General features: G+C 42.7%; 1 protein-coding gene across 1 annotated transcript in view; it reads left to right on the top strand.

The window, feature by feature from the left end:
• KIF11 (kinesin family member 11) overlaps nucleotides 1–18579 on the top strand; it is a 1847788-nt gene that overhangs the window by 1121279 nt on the left and 707930 nt on the right. Inside the window, exon 15 of the mRNA XM_044055639.1 lies at nucleotides 18305–18512. Within this exon, the coding sequence (XP_043911574.1) occupies nucleotides 18305–18512 (208 nt within the window). The remainder of the gene's footprint in view (nucleotides 1–18304; nucleotides 18513–18579) is intronic.

The following is an 18579-nucleotide window of genomic DNA, read 5'->3' as shown; positions in this document are numbered from 1 at the left end:
AAATTGAATTATTTAATGGAGATTGCATGTAGGAATGCTGCAGGAGACTCATTTAGAAAGAAATGCGCATGTGAATTTGATGCTGAATTTCAGAATGGCTATTCAGCAGACTATTAGAGAAAGGAGTAGTTCTAACTGCTAGATGGACTTCAATAGTGACTGTGGGGAGATAAAATGTTAGACTTGTCGTAGTAAGGGTCATGGGAGGAGGATAACAATGCTAAGCTTGTTCCACTAAAAACTGCTTATTATGGATCTTAAGGCAGTTTTGAGAGCCATCTGCTTTCAGCATGGAATATTTATAGATGGAGACTGGATTTTGATTTCTGTAGTGAGGATTGATCAGAGTAACCTAGAAGGGACAGTCTAACGAGTGCAGTTTTCTGAAGTTTATGAAAATATTTACCACAGAAGATGTGAATTCAGTAGTAGGAAGTTGGGCAGAATTTACATATTCCCCAAGGTACAGTAACTGGGCTAGACCAGATAGAAATTATATTTCACAGGAACATGTGTATTTAACTGAAAGCTTCGACATTTCCAATAGCTATTTCTGATCATGATAAAATTTAAGGTAAAAAGGCAGGGGAATGAAGTAAAAGTAAGACAGTAGCACTTTCTCCACCTACCCATTTAAATGAAGAATTTTAGGAATGGGTTGTTAAAATTAAATATAAGGGAAAATGGGATTATTTTTAGAGGTTATAACTAGTGATGGGATACAATGAAAACATAGTTTAGTAATAGGGCCGAATGAGAGTGAGAGAAGAGAAATGGTTAAGTAATAGAAATTATTTAGAGAGGCTGACAATGGTTGAAGTTTATCAAAACAATTGAAATCTCGCAGAACAAGAGTAAATGCATAGTGCTGAAGAGAAAATGAGGGGGGGGGTATCTATATATGTAAAAGTTTAGAAAAATTGCAGTTCAACCATTATTCCTCTCCAGAGCCCAAAAACTTGTACCACAATGACTTACGCAACTGAACATAGAAAGGGTTGTACCCAGTTAGGGAACCTTGAACGAAAATAACCGAAGATCCTGGAGAGGTTTTGAAGGTATTCCGGAAGTTGTACAGGAATTTATATAAAGCAGAGAAATATGGAAATCCAAGTATGAAAGGAAGTACTTTGGAAGTCATGCTTAGGATAGAGGTAGATAAGGCTCTACTATCAGTTAAGATAGGTGATGAGAGATGCAGTTTATATATAATCAATCATTAGGATAGTCTCCAGGGGCAGATGGTATTCTTGTAGAGGTTTGATAATTAGGGAAGAAAGTCATTAAAGATGTAATGAGATTTTAACAGTATTTTAAAAGACGTTGTAGCGCCATTGTATTGGAAGAAATATGTGGTGGCTGTTACCTAAAGATCGCAAAGAACCATTTCAGTTTTAAATCAATATAACGTTTATCAACTAGGCAAAAAAGAAAGTGTTTTCTAAATTCAGTGTCGTTTTGTGGAGGGGAGGCAAAGAATGATCCAGAAGGAAGCAGAATGTAAGAATACACTTCTGTGTTGCATGTTGATGCATAGAAAGCTTTTGACAGAGTAAGCTGGTTGTGTGTAGGGCATTAAGTATTTGTATTACCTTATACAATAATAAGGTTAATTAGAAAATGTGAAGGATCAGAGGCAAGAATTAATGGGAGGGTTCTTCTCAGATATTCTGTGTTTGAACAGAATAACCAGGCAGGGGTGTCTTCTCCCCCTTTATTTGCTTTATAGTAAGAGCAATTGACAAAGAAAATAAGGGACTTTGAAATACAATGATTTAATTGGTATGGTAATCAAAAGTTGGCTTTAGAGGTATTTTGTATCTGATAAATCCAGGAAAAGGGCATCTTGGTGTTTAACAGTTTCAGACAGTCAAATCTTTTTGGGATATAAAATTTCTGACGATAAATTTAAGGCTATAGCTGTAAATTATGCACTCAAAACCTAATTGGTTCAGTAATCCTCGTATTTATGTGGACATGAGATAAAATATTTAGGAATATAGGTTAGAAAAGGCTTCTGTTATGGTGGCCAATGATAAGTGGAAAGGGTCTCGTAAGAAAACAAAAATTAGAGCAACTGGAAAGTGTTATGGATAGTAAGACACAAGCAGTGAGAATGTTTAGTCCCTTTAGTGTTATGTACAAGTTGGGTATACTTTTATCAACCAGAGAAGTTGTGGACAATATAACAATTGAAATTTATCTAAGAGGGAGAGGGCATGAATTTAAGTGGGATGAGTTGATCCTTCAAATAGAACAAGATGGTTTAGGTTTATCTGATTTGCCAGGATATTCTAGAGCTTTACAGCTGAGGCTCATGTACACAACTCAAGCAGAAGGTTAGGATTCAAACTGTAAAGGGATGAAGCAAGGGAAAATTCCAAGAAAAGGAGTGTGTGTATGTAGACCCTTCAAGAGAATAATCATACAGAATATTCATAAAGTAGCATAAAGTATTTTTAGTAATCTATTGTGAGAATGGAGAAAAAATGTTGCCAGTAGGGATGACTGCGAATAGGGGTACAGAAAATAGGCCAGAGGGAGCAAACATTTACTGGACAAACCGGGCAAGTGAACCACAATATTGGGATCAAATAACTCTAGTATGAAAGGTTAGAGGCCAAGAAGACTTGGATTGTAGGCTAGACACTGCCTTTCCAACGAGGGCTTGATCTGAGTAAAAGCAAAGAGAAAAGGGATAGGAGAATTTTAGTGAAAGAGCTACTCTAGTTTAATTTTTTGCTACATCTAGAATAGAAGCAGCTGTTAAAATAATTAGGGTATATACAAAATCGCATGGTAACTTTAAGAAGAAAATTTGAAGAGGTTAGAAATGATTGGGAAGAGAGATTTAAAGTCTTTTATAGGAAAAAATATTTGACTCTCAAGTAGGCAACCAAGTCCAGAAGGTTTAGGATATTTGCTTGGAATTGTTTGTAGTTATATTTCTACCTGAAGCAGACTTCAAAGAATTTTTCCTCGTGTAGATGGCAAATGTTGGAGTTTTGATTTGAAAAGAGGCAACAGGGAACGTATGTTTTAGGAGTGTAATGAGTCTGCATATTTTAATTTCATACAAACTAGTCTTATTAGAAATATTGGTTGAGTAAATGGCTGTAAGGAAATTCTTTTGAGCTGGGTACAGGATCTGAGTTGTTTAGACATAGTAAGGCCTCGAGTTTATTTCAATTGACTGTTAGCAAGCAATTAAAATAAAATGGGAAGTAAGTCTACAGTATTTGTTGTATTGAATAGTTTATAAATAAAAAAACTGGATTGTGGGAATGTTTAGAAAATGAAAGGAGCCAATTATGTATTTAACAGAAACTGGGAGCAATACATGCACAATGAGGAGTGTGGTTTAACGGAAGGCAGGAATTCAGCATTTTTTGTAATGCTGGATGGTTGATACTAGCAAAAAGTGATATTGCATTTTAATACTATTCCAAACATTGCTGTAGCATATTGCTTAAAAAAGCAAGGTGGAGTGCTACTCTGTTGGCCTCCACGAGGGAGTGGAAGTTGCCTATGTGAGAAGAAAATTCTGGTAGCAGCTTGTATTCCAGGGCAAATTAAGTGTGCATAGGCTGAGCTTTTGACGACTGAGTGGTACTGGAGTGTATTAGTCAAATGGAAGCCTTTGAACTTTTCGTCATCTGACTAATTGCAAGTGCAACTACTTTACGTTATGCTACCTCTGTACTAGCAGCGAAGGGATTTTTTTTTCTCCATTTGTTTCATTACTAATATTTTCCAGGAGAAAGTCAAGTCCAGACTCATTTTTCTAGATCATTTTGTCTCTGCAAGTTTTGTTTCTTGTATCTTAGTTTTCTGGAGGCTGTCTGAGGATAAGAGCCCTGGTCTACCAGCCGTCCAAGTGGACTCCTGACCCTTATTTTGTTCAACTAAAATCTTGTTTCTCTACTTCTGTGATGGTTAGAGATGTTATATACCTGCCTGGGGTCATCCAAATCCTTACATCTGCCCAAACTTCTTACTATGATAACCTGTAACAGCAAGTGGATACATTTCTTGGTCCCAGCTGTCCTGGTCTCTCTTTTTTAACTGAATTTTGTCTTAGTTGCTTTTCATTCAGGTGTGCCTTTCAGTCATATCTAATTCACCTTGAACAATGATTCTCTGCATCCTTTGGTGTGAAAGGCCACATTTAAAAGCACTTTTCTTATCTCTTTGGGTTAAGAGCTCTGTACTACTAGGGGATGAAAATTTTGCTGCAGAATTTGACTTGTATCCTCAAACATGCATTCAGGTAGCTCAATTGAAGTAACTGTTTCTCTCCCCTTGGCTCTCTAAATACACCATAACCCAGTATCTGAAGTTGTCTTCATTTGGTCTTCAACCTGTGGGTTCTCTGATCCGGCTTTTATCTGACTCTGCTGCATATCCAGCATCTGATCCGAGCTTTAAGCTCCTCTCCTACCAATAATGCCTTCCTTTCCTCCCTTCAGATCTCGTTTGCTGCACTTCATGTCCACATCATGATCCATGCCCTGCATTTATTGTTTGATAAGTGACTTTCTTTAAGCATTAGATTCTTCCTTTCTTGTATCTTTAGACAATCCTGCCTTTCTACCACCCCTCACGCTTCTGCATCAGTTAAAAAAATAAATAACTTTCTCTAACTTTTACTCCTATCCCATATATGTGGCCTGTGTGTGTACTGGGCCTTAGATTGGTAGAATGCCTGATACCCCCAAACCAGGCTTCAGAAATGCTAGTGTGGCCCCAAGCTCTCTCCAGCTGATGGCCATACTCTGTGTATAGTTTGCTTTGTGGCAGCCCACTTGCAGACCTCCTGCTCCATCTGTGCCGGGTTTAATCCCTGTGCACCGATGGACAGAAGGAGCAAGCTGATCCTCAAGGGCCTCCTTGCTTCCTCTAGGACTTGACACTTCTGCCCTGGTGCCTACCTGTGTCTCCGCCCAGGCCTCAGGGTCTCAAACCCCTGCAGAGAGGTCCCGGGATGGAGACTGATATGCTAAGTCAAGGGATAGGCCTCAGAAACGATCTCCAGATTGTTAGGCTTCGGTTGGCCCTCGAGCCAAAGTTAGGTTGGCTCCAAGGACAGAATCTTCCCAGCTTTGTTCCTCTCTGCTCTCTCAGGAGGAGCTTGGTCTTCTGTTGCCGGCTCGGGCCTCCCCTCATCGCCCCACTAGTCCGGTGTCAGTGGCCTCCTCTTCCTGCTCCACCTGCAGTCTTACCAAAGCGGAGAATAGGATGATGTTTATCCTCACCAAGATACAGATGGGAGTCTTGCCTGCCCCCTCTCCCTCCAGAGTGGGGGGGAGCATGCAGTCTGTATTCATCCTATTACTACTCTGATCTGACCTCTGGTTTCAGAGCCCTTGGATCAGAGGACACTCTGCATCAAGGGGTTGGCTCAGATGGCACCTTATACCTTGACGCAGGCAGTGGCCTTGAGCAGGTCTGAGTAGCTCAGATCGGCTGGTTCTCAGAGCCATAGCATCAGATCTGAGGGGATGTCTGCTCAGTTTGTCGGAGCAGAACCACCTTCTTGGTATCTCGGCAAGTGGAGGTTTGACTCTGACTCCCTGTCGGGTCAGAGGATTACGGCTCCTTTTCTCCTTTGTCATGCTATCTGTTCTCTGGCTTTTGTGATGGAGAGGGTACTCAATTCCATTGAGATGCTTGACAATCTCGTCTTCAGATTTTGCCCTGGCTCCCTTTGTTACTTAGCGTGGATCTAGCCTTTCTGCCATCTCCTGGACAGCCTGCTGCCTCTTTGCCCCAGGGTGTTCCCTCGTGGGAACAGAGATGTTGGCAAGTCCTCTCCTGAGACCCCCACTGAAGAGGCTACTCTCAAATGTACGTGCAAAAGGAGGCACGTAGACTTCACACCAGTCCCTCACAGAGGACACCTATTTGGAGGAAGGGGACCCTGGTCACCCACAGAGGATGTCTCCTTTGGAGACATCATGGAACTACTTCAACAGCGTGGGAGTTGGTTTGCCCAAAAACCTACCCCAGACTAATCTGTGTTCCTGGAGGCATTTGGTACAGGACTCTCTGCTTTCCTGGTTGTCCTCTCCTGTGGATCCTTTAGTGGATTGTGTTACATCTCCAGCGTGGAAGGAACCGGACACAGTGGAGCCCATTTCTAAATGGTTGGATAAGGTTCTGTGTCCCCCCTTCAGACAGGTCCCATTGGAATAAGGGATCCCTATTTGATGCCACTAAGAGGAACTCACTCAGAAGAGCTGTATGATACACCCTCCTGACTGAAGTAAGGCCGATGGACCATATCAAGAAGCGGGTGGACGCTTCAGCGACCTCTATATGGGTGCTGAATTTAAGGGCACATGATTCGGCTGCAGTGAGACCTGTTGAGGATCGCTCAATTGATCCCTGCATCCGTGTTGGAGGGCAAGGTGTTTTCCACTCATATGGCCACCCTGAAATCAGTTGCTAACACCTGTCTCTCCTGTCCCATTCAACCTAGGGCACCGCTAGAGCTGCTGGTACCAGTGTTGCCATTAGGCGACTTGCCTGGCTCTGGTTCTGTGCACTTTCGGAGCCGTTTAACACCTTACAAATGCCCCGTACAACGGTTTCTTTTTGGGAAGTATGTATGTGACACCTCACTTGAGCGAGAAGGGCGGGAAGATAGTTTGCCATTGGGTTCTGCTTTTTGGCCCCTCAATGATCCTTCTCTAGGAATCAGCAAGTGACGAAGATGTGGTGCTGAAAATCTTCAGGGTTTTTCCCATGACACTCTGGACTCACCTTCCTCCATGGGCAGAGGGGAATTTGCTAGATGCTGCCTTAAAGGCAGAGGGAGTCCAAGAAGTCACGAGTCTCTCCAGTATTTCTCAGACACCAGTGGATTGCCTGGCTTCTCGTCTTTGGAGGCAGTCGGGCATTGTCTCTCGCTGCACCTAACGGCGTGGGAGTCCATCACAGAAGATCATTGGGTGTTACAAGTTATATCCAGAGCTATTCAATCCCCTTTCTTGAGTCCCCTCCCTCGCCTAAACACCTGGCCTTTCTACCTGCGCACATGGAAGATGCATCACTGGAAATTGTAAAGCTGCTAAGAATGTGAGTCATCCAACCCATCCTCCCCAGACAACTCTGGATTAGGCATTTATTCCAGGTTCTTTTTTATGCCAAAGACAGGGGACTCGAGACCTATTCTGGAGCTCTTCATCTTGAACATATCAGTGGGCAAGATGAAGGTTCAGATGGTCACCCTTCAATCTATCCTGCCTTTCCAGCAGGAGAACAGGTGGATGTGCTCGACTGTCCTCCAGGATGCGTTCCATCACATCAAGATAGACAGGTGCGCTCTGAGGTTTTTCTGCTTCCACCTAGGAGCGAATCGTTCTCAGTTCAGAGCACTTCCGTTTGGTCTCACCACATTCCCCAGGGTGTTCACCATAGTGATGGCAGTAGTAGCAGCTCACCTGAGACTCCAAGACATACAGGTGTTGCCTTACATGGGCGATTGTCTCCTTCCTTCCCCTTCCAGGCATCAACTCTGTCAAGGAAGGGATTCTTTTCTCCTCCTAGCCCAGCTGCTGGGCATTACCATCAACTTCAAGTCGTTACTGGCCGCAGTTCAAGAATTAGACTTCACTGGGGCACGGCTGAACACAATTCAAACCAAAGTTTTTTTTACTCCGGACAGGATACAGGTTCTTCAGCTACATGTTCTTTACATTCTTCAATCTCAGTCACTGACAGTGGAAATAGTATTAAGGGTGTTGGGGTCCATGGTGGCCATGATCAGTCTATTGCCTATGGTCCGTTATCACATGTGGGTTCTTCACTGGACCATCACTGTCCAATGGTTCATGTTAGATCTCCCATTGACTCACCCTGTTGTAATCTCTCAAGTTTGCAGTGGACTCTCTTCTGTGATGGATTCATTCCTTGGACCTTGTTTGGGGTTGTCCCTTACTTTCACCTTTCTTCCCCACAGCCACAGTGACTACAGATGCTTCCTGCTAGGGTTGTGGGGGTGTGGCCAGTGCTCAGGCAGGATAGTCCAAGGCACATGGTCCCCCTACGAGACCAGATTGCATATCAATGTCCTGGAGATGATGGCAGTGCTTCTAGCGTTGCAGGCTCTCCATCCTCATCTACCCCAGAAACAATTGCTATCATTAATGACTGTCTGTGGTTTGGTACATCAAGCAGTGGGGGAACCAGATCTTATCCTCTGTCACGAAACCTTGAGAATGTTGAGTGGGTGATCTCCAGCAGTTTTCTGGTGGCAACACATTCCAGGGAGGTCCAACATTCTCGCAGACACTCAGACCACTTGTAGGCTTCAGAATAAACCTGCTGAGTCCTTCAGTAGTGGATCAGATATTTCGCAAGTGGGGTCAGCTTTGCTGCGATCTCCACCTCTCCAATGTGAAATTCAGCGAAGTTTTTCTCTGAAGCCCCCAGAGACACCGAGATTCTTACTTAGCCCCCATCTTCTGTATGCTTATCCTCTTCCCTTGATAACAAAATTCCTTCAGAAAACTTGCAGGCTGGGGAGCCTAGTTATCCTCATTGCCAGGGTTCAGGCGCCTAGGCAGTGAGACATTTCCCTTTGGTACATTTGACTGGTGACATGGCTGAAGTGACATTCAGCTGCAGAGAAATATGGCTGTTTGCAAATTTCCTGTGTGCAAAGAGAAGCACACCCTGCCATGTTCACAGCTTTATTAACCAAATGAATGGTGGCAGAAGAAGTAATGAATGTTGTGCTCAGTGTACAGTACATACGTACGTATGTAACTATAACATGTAGAAGTGTGCTAAAGCATGGAGGAAATCCTGCAGGATACTGTAGTCACATTTATGCTCCAGTATGTGTTTTAGGTAATGTCCCCTAAACACTGTGAAGAGGGTAGTAGTCCACTCACTCCAATTATTAAGGCACTGCCTATTGTGCACTGTGTTTTTACTGCCACTGACATGCCCTCTGGTCAGCCTGCTGCTGATGTCTGCCGTCTTGTTCCCTTTGAGACCATGGACATTATTTTCTCCTTTTACATTTGGTTACTTAAGTTGTGGGCGTGGCAGCATATGTTTCTCTTTGCCCACAGGGAATTTGTAAACAGCAATATTTCTCTGCAGGTGAATGTCACTCAAGGCTTATGTCCCCTGTCAAATGTACCACAGGGAAATCTCGCTGCATAGGTACCTGAACCCTCATTGCCCCTTTCTGGGCTCGTCTGGTCTGGTTTCCCTCTTGCCTCATCTGGTGGCTCCACCATGGATGTTGGATCCAGTTCCAGATATCATCCCTCAGGGTTTCCCCATCCATACCTGGACAGTCTAAGCTCACTGCTTGGCTGCTCTAGTTCCCCTGATAGTCAGGATTCCCGGCCTGTCTTCACCTGTCAGAGGGATCATGGTAGCAGCTCATAAATCTTCCACCAGAAAGGTGTACTCCAGGAAATGGAGTTGTTTTCAATCTGGGCTTTGCAGCATGCCTAAGATCTCTTCACTGCCCTGGTTTCTGTGGTTTGGGAATTTTTAGCTGGGATCTTTCAGCAAGGTGCTAGTTTTTCTATGGTCAAGGTCCTACTTGCTGCAATTTCTAATTTTCAAGTAGGTGATGATATGGCTTCCTTCGCATCTTCAAAGCTTTGCAAGGCCTTCCTCAAAGGCACTTTTCTTCGGCCCCAGTGAAGGACCACCTGCCACTGTGGGATCTTGAGTTAGTTCTGCAGGCTGTAGATATTCTTCCCGTTTCACTGTTGCAGTCTTTACATTTGGGTAAACTGCTGGCAGCTTGCCCTCAGTCGGCCTGATTAACTATGTCTTGGGTCCTGTTTAGGTTGCTGTCCCTTCCATAACATCAGGTCGTCAGGGGTATAAAACATGCAGCCAACGTCATTACTTAAGTCTTTCTTACTGCATGGTGCCCGAAGCAGAAGCAGTTTGCAAGTGCCGGTTGGCCGACTCCTGAAATTTTCATTATAGAGTTTGAGCCGAAGTCTTCAACTTTAAGCTAAGTACCCCATTGGGGAAACTTTTTCTTGCTCCTTACAGATGTCAGTAAAAGTTGTTAATTGCATTACTTATGGAAAGCAAATACCTCATAGATTTTCATTTGTACTGTATTCCTTGCCTAGGCCCTGACCACGACATACCTTGCTGTCGGTTTTGTGCTTTATTTAATCAGCGCACTATCATTTGTCTGTACATTTTTGTCTCTAAATATTTCGGTTATCGGTTTAATTATCCAGAACTGTTTGTTAGCTATCCAACTACCGGGATTCCGAAAAGATGCAAAGAAAAAGGCAGTCTAGGTCCAAAACTGCTGATGACTCTTCTAAGCCAGTTCACCGGTGCTCAGTGAGGTGCATTCGCAGCCCTGGATACCCACTACTTCTGACTTGCAGGCCTCTACTTGAGACCCTTTTGGAGTCTGGTATGCTGGCGAGATGCTTCACCTATGGAACCCGCAGATGTCTCTACCTTGGATGGGTCCTGAGCTGCTGTGCAGGCACCGGCTTCTGAGGGTGTTTTCAGGCCTACAGACTTGGATATTAAACCGACCCCACCCTCAATACTAAGGCCTAAATCTCGAGCTGTCTAAGAAACCGATGCCCAGGCCCACATGTTCAGGCCTCTAGGCCTAAAAAACAAATTATCAAAATGGCTGAAGATCTAATTCCTCTAATCAGGGGTAGTCAACTCCCTCCCCTTCTAAGAGGCCTAGGGCTGAGCTTGACTATGAATCTTCTGATCAGGACTCTGTTTCTTCTGACTCTTCTAATCACCTGGATTTATCCATACCTACATATGAGGATTCTGATGCAGAGGATTCCATTTCCTCTGCTTCCTCCCCTAACAACTTTTCTTTTGGGCAAACTTTACATACCTTAAGGGAGCATTTCTACTGGGAAAGTCCAGGAATTTTTTTGATTCAAAAAAGAGGCTTAGGGATTTCCTTCTACCCCAGCATAAGCCTTTGGCTATACATCCTGTACTTGACACTGTTGTGTTTTTGGAATATAGTATGGCCCCTGATTTCCCTGCCTGTGTCTCCTAGTAAACCTGACGGATAATACAGGGTTCCTGAGTCCCACGAGTTCCTTTTCAAAAATCCTGTTGCAGATCCAGAAACCATTTATCAGGGGCCCAAGGGCATTTAAGGCTTCTACTGCTAAAAATCCTACCCATTCTGATAGAGATTCCAGGACACTGGATAGATGGGGTAAAAAGGTTCTGCATCCTTGGCAATCAGGGCTTTAAACTGCCAATTTCATATGTTAAAATATCAACAGCATATTATTGGACTGCTTAAACAGAAAAGGATTGACTGTGTGGAAAATAGATTTACAGGATTTATTGCATTCTGCTGAACAATGTGGTTTTGTTTCTTTAGTGGCCTCTTGCAGGGCTGCTGTTACTGGATCTGTGCTTAGAAGGCATGCTTGGTTTAAGGAGCAATTTCTGCCTCAAATTAAAGCAAAATTGTTGGATGCTCCTTTAAATCAGGACCGTCTTTTTGGCAATAAGGCTGAAGAAGTTCTAAAAAAGATGCAAGATAAAAGCTAAATCTTTGCCAACTGTAAAAGATTTCTTAAAAGTGCAACCTCCAAGATTTAGTAGGCACTGGCCTACCAAGAATTGGTCCTTTCCAGCTCCTTCGAGATCCTCTCAAGCCAAACCCAGACACACCAAAAGCACCATGTTTCAGTCCCAGGGGACTCTCGGACCTAAGCAATGGGGGGCCTCCACTTCCAAATCTGGAAGTAACAGGACACCCCCCTATGGTAAACGGTCTCAATGACTTTCCTTTAAAATTATCAAGCACTTACCTTTTAGCCACCCCTTTGGGGGGAAGATTGCTTGTCATGCAAAAAAACTGGGAACTCATAACCCAGGACAAATGGGTTTTCAATATAGTGTCCCAGGGATACATATTTCATTTCCACACGTTGCCAACACCAAACGGGTGGCCAGACCTGCCCCCAAATCAGTGGGCAGAGGCTCAAAAACAAGAACTTTCCCTATTAAACATGAGGGCTATTCAACTGGTACCATAGGAGGAAAAGGGACAAGGTTTCTATTCCAGGCTATTCCTAGTACCTAGAAAAGACAAATCAATGGCGTCCAATTCTGGACTTGTCTGCTTTAAACCTCTTTCTGGGCATTCCAAAATTCAAGATGCTGACTCTTCACCAGTTACTTCCTATGCTAGGTAAAGATGCCATGTTGGCAACTCTAGATTTAAAAGAAGCGTACCTGCTCATTCCAATCAGGGAATCTTGCAGAAGATGCCTACACTTCAAAGCAAGCTACTTGCAGTTATCAGTTCTCTGCACTGCCCTTTGGCTTGTCTATTGTGCCTAGGATATTCACAAAGTGCCTGGCTCCAGTAATTGCATTTTGCAGACAAATATTCAGATATATCCATACCTGAACGATTGTCTAATTCAGGCAGAAAACCAGGCCATACTTCTAAATCTGCAGTTTGTAAAAAGGGTTCTAACTTGTCCAGGTACAACATAAACAAAAAGAAATCACAGTTGGTACCCTTTTCAACAGATTACATTCTTGGTTGTAAGCTTGAATACAACTGCTCAGTTGGCTTTCCTCACACCAGAGAAGCAAATTCATTTGGTAACTTCAAACAAGTGGCCACAAAAACCCTGCTATCTGCAAGACCAATTCTGCAAGCCTTGGGGTTCATGGCCTCCTGCATTCTTCTAATTCCATATGCAAGACTGCATGAGGAAACTTCAGTGGTACTTAAGTTATTTTATTTTACATTTGTTAACCGGGGGTGATTGAGCCGTAAAGGCCCTTTTTCAGCAGAGTCCCGTGGAGAAAAGCTCCACAAAGAAAAATTAGACACATTTATTTATTTAGACATGATCAGTATACACACAAATTACAAGACATGATTTTACAGTGGTATGCGGCACATTAAAAGTTACAGTGGAGAGAACAAAAAAAAATAATTTTAAAAATAAAGGTAATTGATTTGTGGTGTACAGCTGAAATTTGGAACATGGGTGGAATACATACATAGTACACAGGTACAGTACATACATTGTATATTAGCCAGTGTTTGTGAGTAAGGTTGAAAACTAAGTGCTCTAGATTTAGTATATATTTAGTTTATGGAGTCAACATTGTCACAGCCTGGAAACAATGATTCCTCTCATACCTTGCCTACGCCTGGAGTTCCTATGGTGGGCAGAGGCCTGCCACCAAAACAAGTGACTGCCATTCGTGCTACCCCCTGCCGCCCAAACCCTAACACTCATCAGACTATGCATGGGGGGCTCACCTGGCAGGGAAGTGCATTCAGGGCAAATGGAACCCAACTCAAAAGCACCTGCATATCCATCAAAACAATAGCTGGCCAGAATGCTCTGACAGCCTTCAAGTACTACATTCTTCCAGGACAACTAATGGTAAAGACTGACAACACTACGGTTATGTGGTACATAAGCAAGGGGGTACACATTACTACCCCCTCTGCAGACTAGCCATGGCATTGTGGAACATGGCCTTGAGCTACCAAGTGCACCTACAAGCTCTGTTCCTGCCAGAAAAATTAAATACACAGACAGACGGACTAAGCAGAAATCTCATGGAGGGGGACTGGAACCTCTGATTTTCAACATGTTGACAAGAAAATGGGGGAGCCCAGGCATAGATCTATTTGCCTCCCCCTGGAACTACTAGTTGGACAAATTTTGCAGAAGGATTTTCCACAAAAAAATCTGGAAAGTGGATGCTCTGTTCAGCTGGAAAAAACTATCAGTTTACGCCTTTCCACCTCTGCCTCTACTCTGCAAAGTTCTGTTAAAAGTCAAACAGGACAAACAAAGAATGATTTTGATTGCTCCAAACTGGCCACGCCGACACTGGTTCCCGCTCCTGCGCAGTGTCACAAATATCACCATGGCATCTGCCTCAGACTACCTTACTCTCTCAGTAGGAGAACCAGATTCTGCACGCTCAGCTCCCAACATTGAACCTTGCAGCTTGGCTAATCACTTAAATTCACCCTTTATCCTTCAGCAAGCCTGTGATGGATGTCATCTTGGAGACTAGAAGACCTAGCACTAGAAAATCTTATGCTGACAAATGGAAAATATTTTGGGCTTGGAATCTCTCAAGGAATGAGCACAGCAGCGCCCAGTTTACCTCAGATTTTACAATACTTAACTGAGATGCTTCACAAGGGCCTGTCTTTTTCCTCCATTAAAATCAATTCCTCGGCCATTTCAGCTTATTATAACACAGAACCTTCCCTCTTCTCTCATCCTCTGCTCAAGCAGTACCTCAGAGGGGCCAAAAACTTGAGACCACCCAGTAGAGCTCCAACCCCTGCCTGGGACCTTAACTTTGTATTGGAGAAACTCACTCTACCTCCTTTCGAGCCAGCTGCTACTGCAGACTTAAAAATTATTTCTTGGAAAACAGACTTCCTTCTAGCAATCACTTCAGCTAGAAGGATTTCTAAGTTGCAGGCCCTTATAGCAGTGGAGCTTTTCATCATCTTTCATGCAGACATGGCATCTGAGGACCAATCCATTCTTCATGCCCAAGGTGGTATCCAGTGTGGCTCTTAATCAGTCCATTCATTTGCCAACTTTCTTTCCCTATCCACAAAACAAAGGGAAACAGATTCTGCATTCATTGGATGTGCACAGACAACTTAGATCCTACTTGGACAGGACTAAAACTCGAAGAAAATCTGAACTGCTGGTAGCATTTGCTACAGGGATAGAGAGCCTATTTCAAAACAAACCATTTCTAAATGGATAAACCATTGCATTCATTTCCGCTATAAGCACCATGGAAAACCTATCCCCCTGGGGATCAGATCTCATTCCACCCGGGCTACATCTACTTCTGCAGCCTTTCTCAGAGGTGTTCCTACCAGGAATATTCTAGAAGCTGCTACCTGGAGTTTCATTCATACTTTCTCCAAGCATTATCATTTACCAAATTTCTCTAAATCCAGAGCTGGCTTTGCCACTGCTGTGTTGCAGGACCTTATAGCTGGTCTTAATGCTGTATAAATTCATCCTCCCTACCATAGCTTTGGGGAATCTACCCAAATGTAATGACTGCAACAGTGAAACACGAAGAACATGGTACAGTTGTGTACACTTACCATAAATGTAGATGTTTGGAGTGTATTCACTGTTGCAATCCTGGTTACCCTCCCTCCAGCCCCCTGTTTTTCTCTGACTATACCTTTACTTTCTTTTACTATGCTTAAAAGCCTTTTTGGTGTATTTGTTTTTGGTTGGAGGTATATTTTTTTTAATTTTATTTGCTCCCCATTTGGGGTGCACCTGACATCTGGGGCAAGAAAAACTGATGTAATGGCGTTGGCTGCATGTTCTATACCTCTGACGACCTGACGTCATGGAATAGAACAGCAATCCACACAGGACCCAAGACTTTGTTAATCAGGCTGACTGAGGGCAACCTGACAGCAGATTACCCAAATGTAATGACTGCAACAGTGAATACACTCTAACATCTACATTTATGTTAAGTGTACACAACTGTACTTTTCACCCCCCTTTCAGCCTGTAGCCTGTGTAGATTTAAAGCTATTGTCCTGGAAGACTGCTGTGTTGATTATGATTACTTCTGTCAGGAGAGTTTCAGAACTTCAAGCATTGTTGGTCAAGCCCTCTTATGAGTTTTTAATAAGGACAGGGTGTCTTTGCATTCTAATCCATTTCTTCCTAAGGTAGCTTAGGAGTCCAACCTTTATCAATCTCCTGGTGGTCTTCTCAAAGTTTCAAAACAAGTGATAATACAAATTCCATTTATTAGATGTGCACACAGGTTTGTTTCTACCTGCACAGGACTAAAGCTTTTCGTACGTCTGACCAACTCTTCATTTCTACTCTAAACCCTTTTTAGAGAAACCAGTATCTAAGGTCTCTATCACCCGTTGGATTTCCCAGGGTGTATTTGTTAGTATTCTGCTGGGGGTATATCCTTGCCAGGTCATGTGAAGGCACATTCCACCAGATCTATGGCTACTTCAGCGAATTTTTGGTCCACAGTTTCAGTGGATATCTGCTCTGTGGCTATTTGGACCTAATCTCATACTTTCATCTTGCATTGTAAGTTGGGCATCATATCCCAGAACAGGCCATCCTTTGGCTCCACTGTACTCTGGAATATCCTTCCATGATGGCCTACCAGGAGTTTAGTCGCTGGGGACTCTGTCCCACAGGTTGAAGACCAAATGAAGACAACAACTTAAGATAGTTCTGTACTCACCATAAAGTTCCATCTGAGTTGTTCATTTGTCTTCAACTGTCCCTACTACGTCCCCACTGCTTTGTATAAACTGTGCTGGTCTGATGCCTAGAGGAGAGGTGGTCACCCTCAGGGTGCCTCTTATTCTCTCCTCCTTGCTCATGAACTTCTTGTTATGGGACAAGTTGTCGGGTCGCATGCGAATACTAGATTGGGCAGCAAACTATCTGAAGGGAGGAAGGAGACCGGGGGCATTACGGGTAGGGGAGAATCTTGAGCTCTGATCAGATGCTGGTTATGCGGCAGAGTCAGATCCGGGAACCCACAGGTTGAAGATAAATGAACTCAGATGGAACGTTATAGTGAGTCCATAACTTTTTTTTCCCTACCACTTCATATTGTAGTTATACTAACTTGCCTTTAGTTTCTCTAAACTGGCTAAAATTTCTCTAAATGTTAAATTATCATAAAAGTTGTATCTGTTAGGTGTTTTCACATTGTCTAATTTGCTTTAATCATTTAAACTGTACATGTTTTTATTGCACTTTTTGAAAATTGTAACATGATCGTTCTTAATTTCACCCACCCCATCCAACCACTACCTTTCTTTCCACCCAACTACCTTGATTATAGCAAGCTCAGATGCTCATAAGCCTTGTACTTGTTATACAGCAGGAACTTCTTATTGTAACATTTGTTAATGTCTGTTATGTACTTCGCAAATAAATTCTAGTTGTCTACTGATGTGTTATGTTCTTCACCTGTAAATGTTTGTAATTAATTGCTATGTTAAATTGTTAATCGCTATGTAATCCAATGTAACTACTGTCTGTTTATTTTAACTGTGGAGCTTTTCTGACTGGGCATCTGCTGAAAATTGACCTACATCCTGTCGGACACTCCCGGCCAACAAATGTAAATAAATACAATTAATGTTTTTGAAATACTTTGTAGCTTTTTCTCCTGGCTTCCACTGTAAATGGGCATTCATCCAATTGGACTTTCCATTCATCAAATATCAAATTAAATCTCAGACCATTTATTCTGGAAGTTGACCTCCGCCAGGAGAACTTCAGAAATTCAGACTGTGGATTTTCTCCTTATCTGATTTTTCTCACACAGTGTGGTCTTGTTACTTAAAGTAGCATGGAATTAAATCTGAATAGGATAATGAATATCAATGTTAAAATGCTTATAATGGAGTGACGTATGTTTTTTATTTAGCTTTGTACAGACTGAGATTTTTCCTCGACCTTACTGCTTCATTCAGGAAAATTGTCGTTTTTGCTGATAATGAGGTTTTAAGGTCTCCGTCACCCCAACGTGATATACTGAGTTATTACTAAAGTTGTTATGAAGTATGCCAAATGTGCTATCTGCTCCTAATACACATTCATCAACAGCAGTGCCTACATCTCTGGCATTTTCAGTGCAGTATCATTGGATGAAATCTTTGAAACAACATGGACTACTTTGGATACCTTTGAAAACCCTACAGGCTGGATGTGGTCTTGTGTAAAATATCCTCCAAGTCAACCATATCACTTGAGCTTTCATAGGGTTATTTATGGGATTGAGATGGATAGACCCTATCCTACAGATTTTGAAGAGGACATACTACATTTTAGGTACAGTAATGTATACTTGGGGAGGATGTAGATCCGTCTATCCACTCCTGTCAATTTGCTGTCCTTTAAGGCAAGGCCTGGGGAGGCTTGATAGAGAACTTTGGTTTTCTTTGGTGCTGTGTTATGAACAACCCACTTTCTCTTGTGATAAGAGGAATGTGGTAAGCAGGAGCTGAAGTCTGAAAACATTTTTAGGTACAGAGATCTTGAGCCTGCTTTGGAATTCTGCATTTTTGAAAATGATGTGCTTGTCCCATAACTCATTCCAACTTTTTTGTATACTTAGTATCGTTGGGGTTTGTGTGGTTTCAAGTAGATTGCCCAAGGTTTTTTGTTTAAGCTAGGTGTACTTTGAGCTACAGTCTGAGTTAGCAGTTTTGTGGTGGCAAAATTACTGATGCTTGCTTCTTCATCTTTGGCTTTCATTGCAGCTCCTTAGCACTGTGGAAGTTAGCACAAAAGACATATTTGGTCTTCACGCCAAACTGGATCGCAAGAGGAATGTTGACCAACATAATGCAGTTGTCCAGGAGACTTTTGCAGAGCGGATGAGCAGGGTGTTTGAAGTGCTGCAGGAATCTGTTGATGAACAGAGCATGAAGTACCAAGGCATGCTAGAGTTGTATACCACATCAATTGGTAGGCATTTAATTTTCTTTATTGCACAGTACACATTTTTTCATCAATACAGTAAAGTGCAAGTATG

Source organism: Protopterus annectens, chromosome 14.part0, assembly GCF_019279795.1.
Source record: "Protopterus annectens isolate FY-2018-M chromosome 14.part0, PAN1.0, whole genome shotgun sequence".
In the NCBI taxonomy this organism is placed as follows: Eukaryota; Metazoa; Chordata; order Ceratodontiformes; family Protopteridae; genus Protopterus; species Protopterus annectens.
The sequence above is the reverse complement of the archived record's forward strand: the minus strand, read 5'-3'. Positions and strand labels throughout refer to the sequence as shown.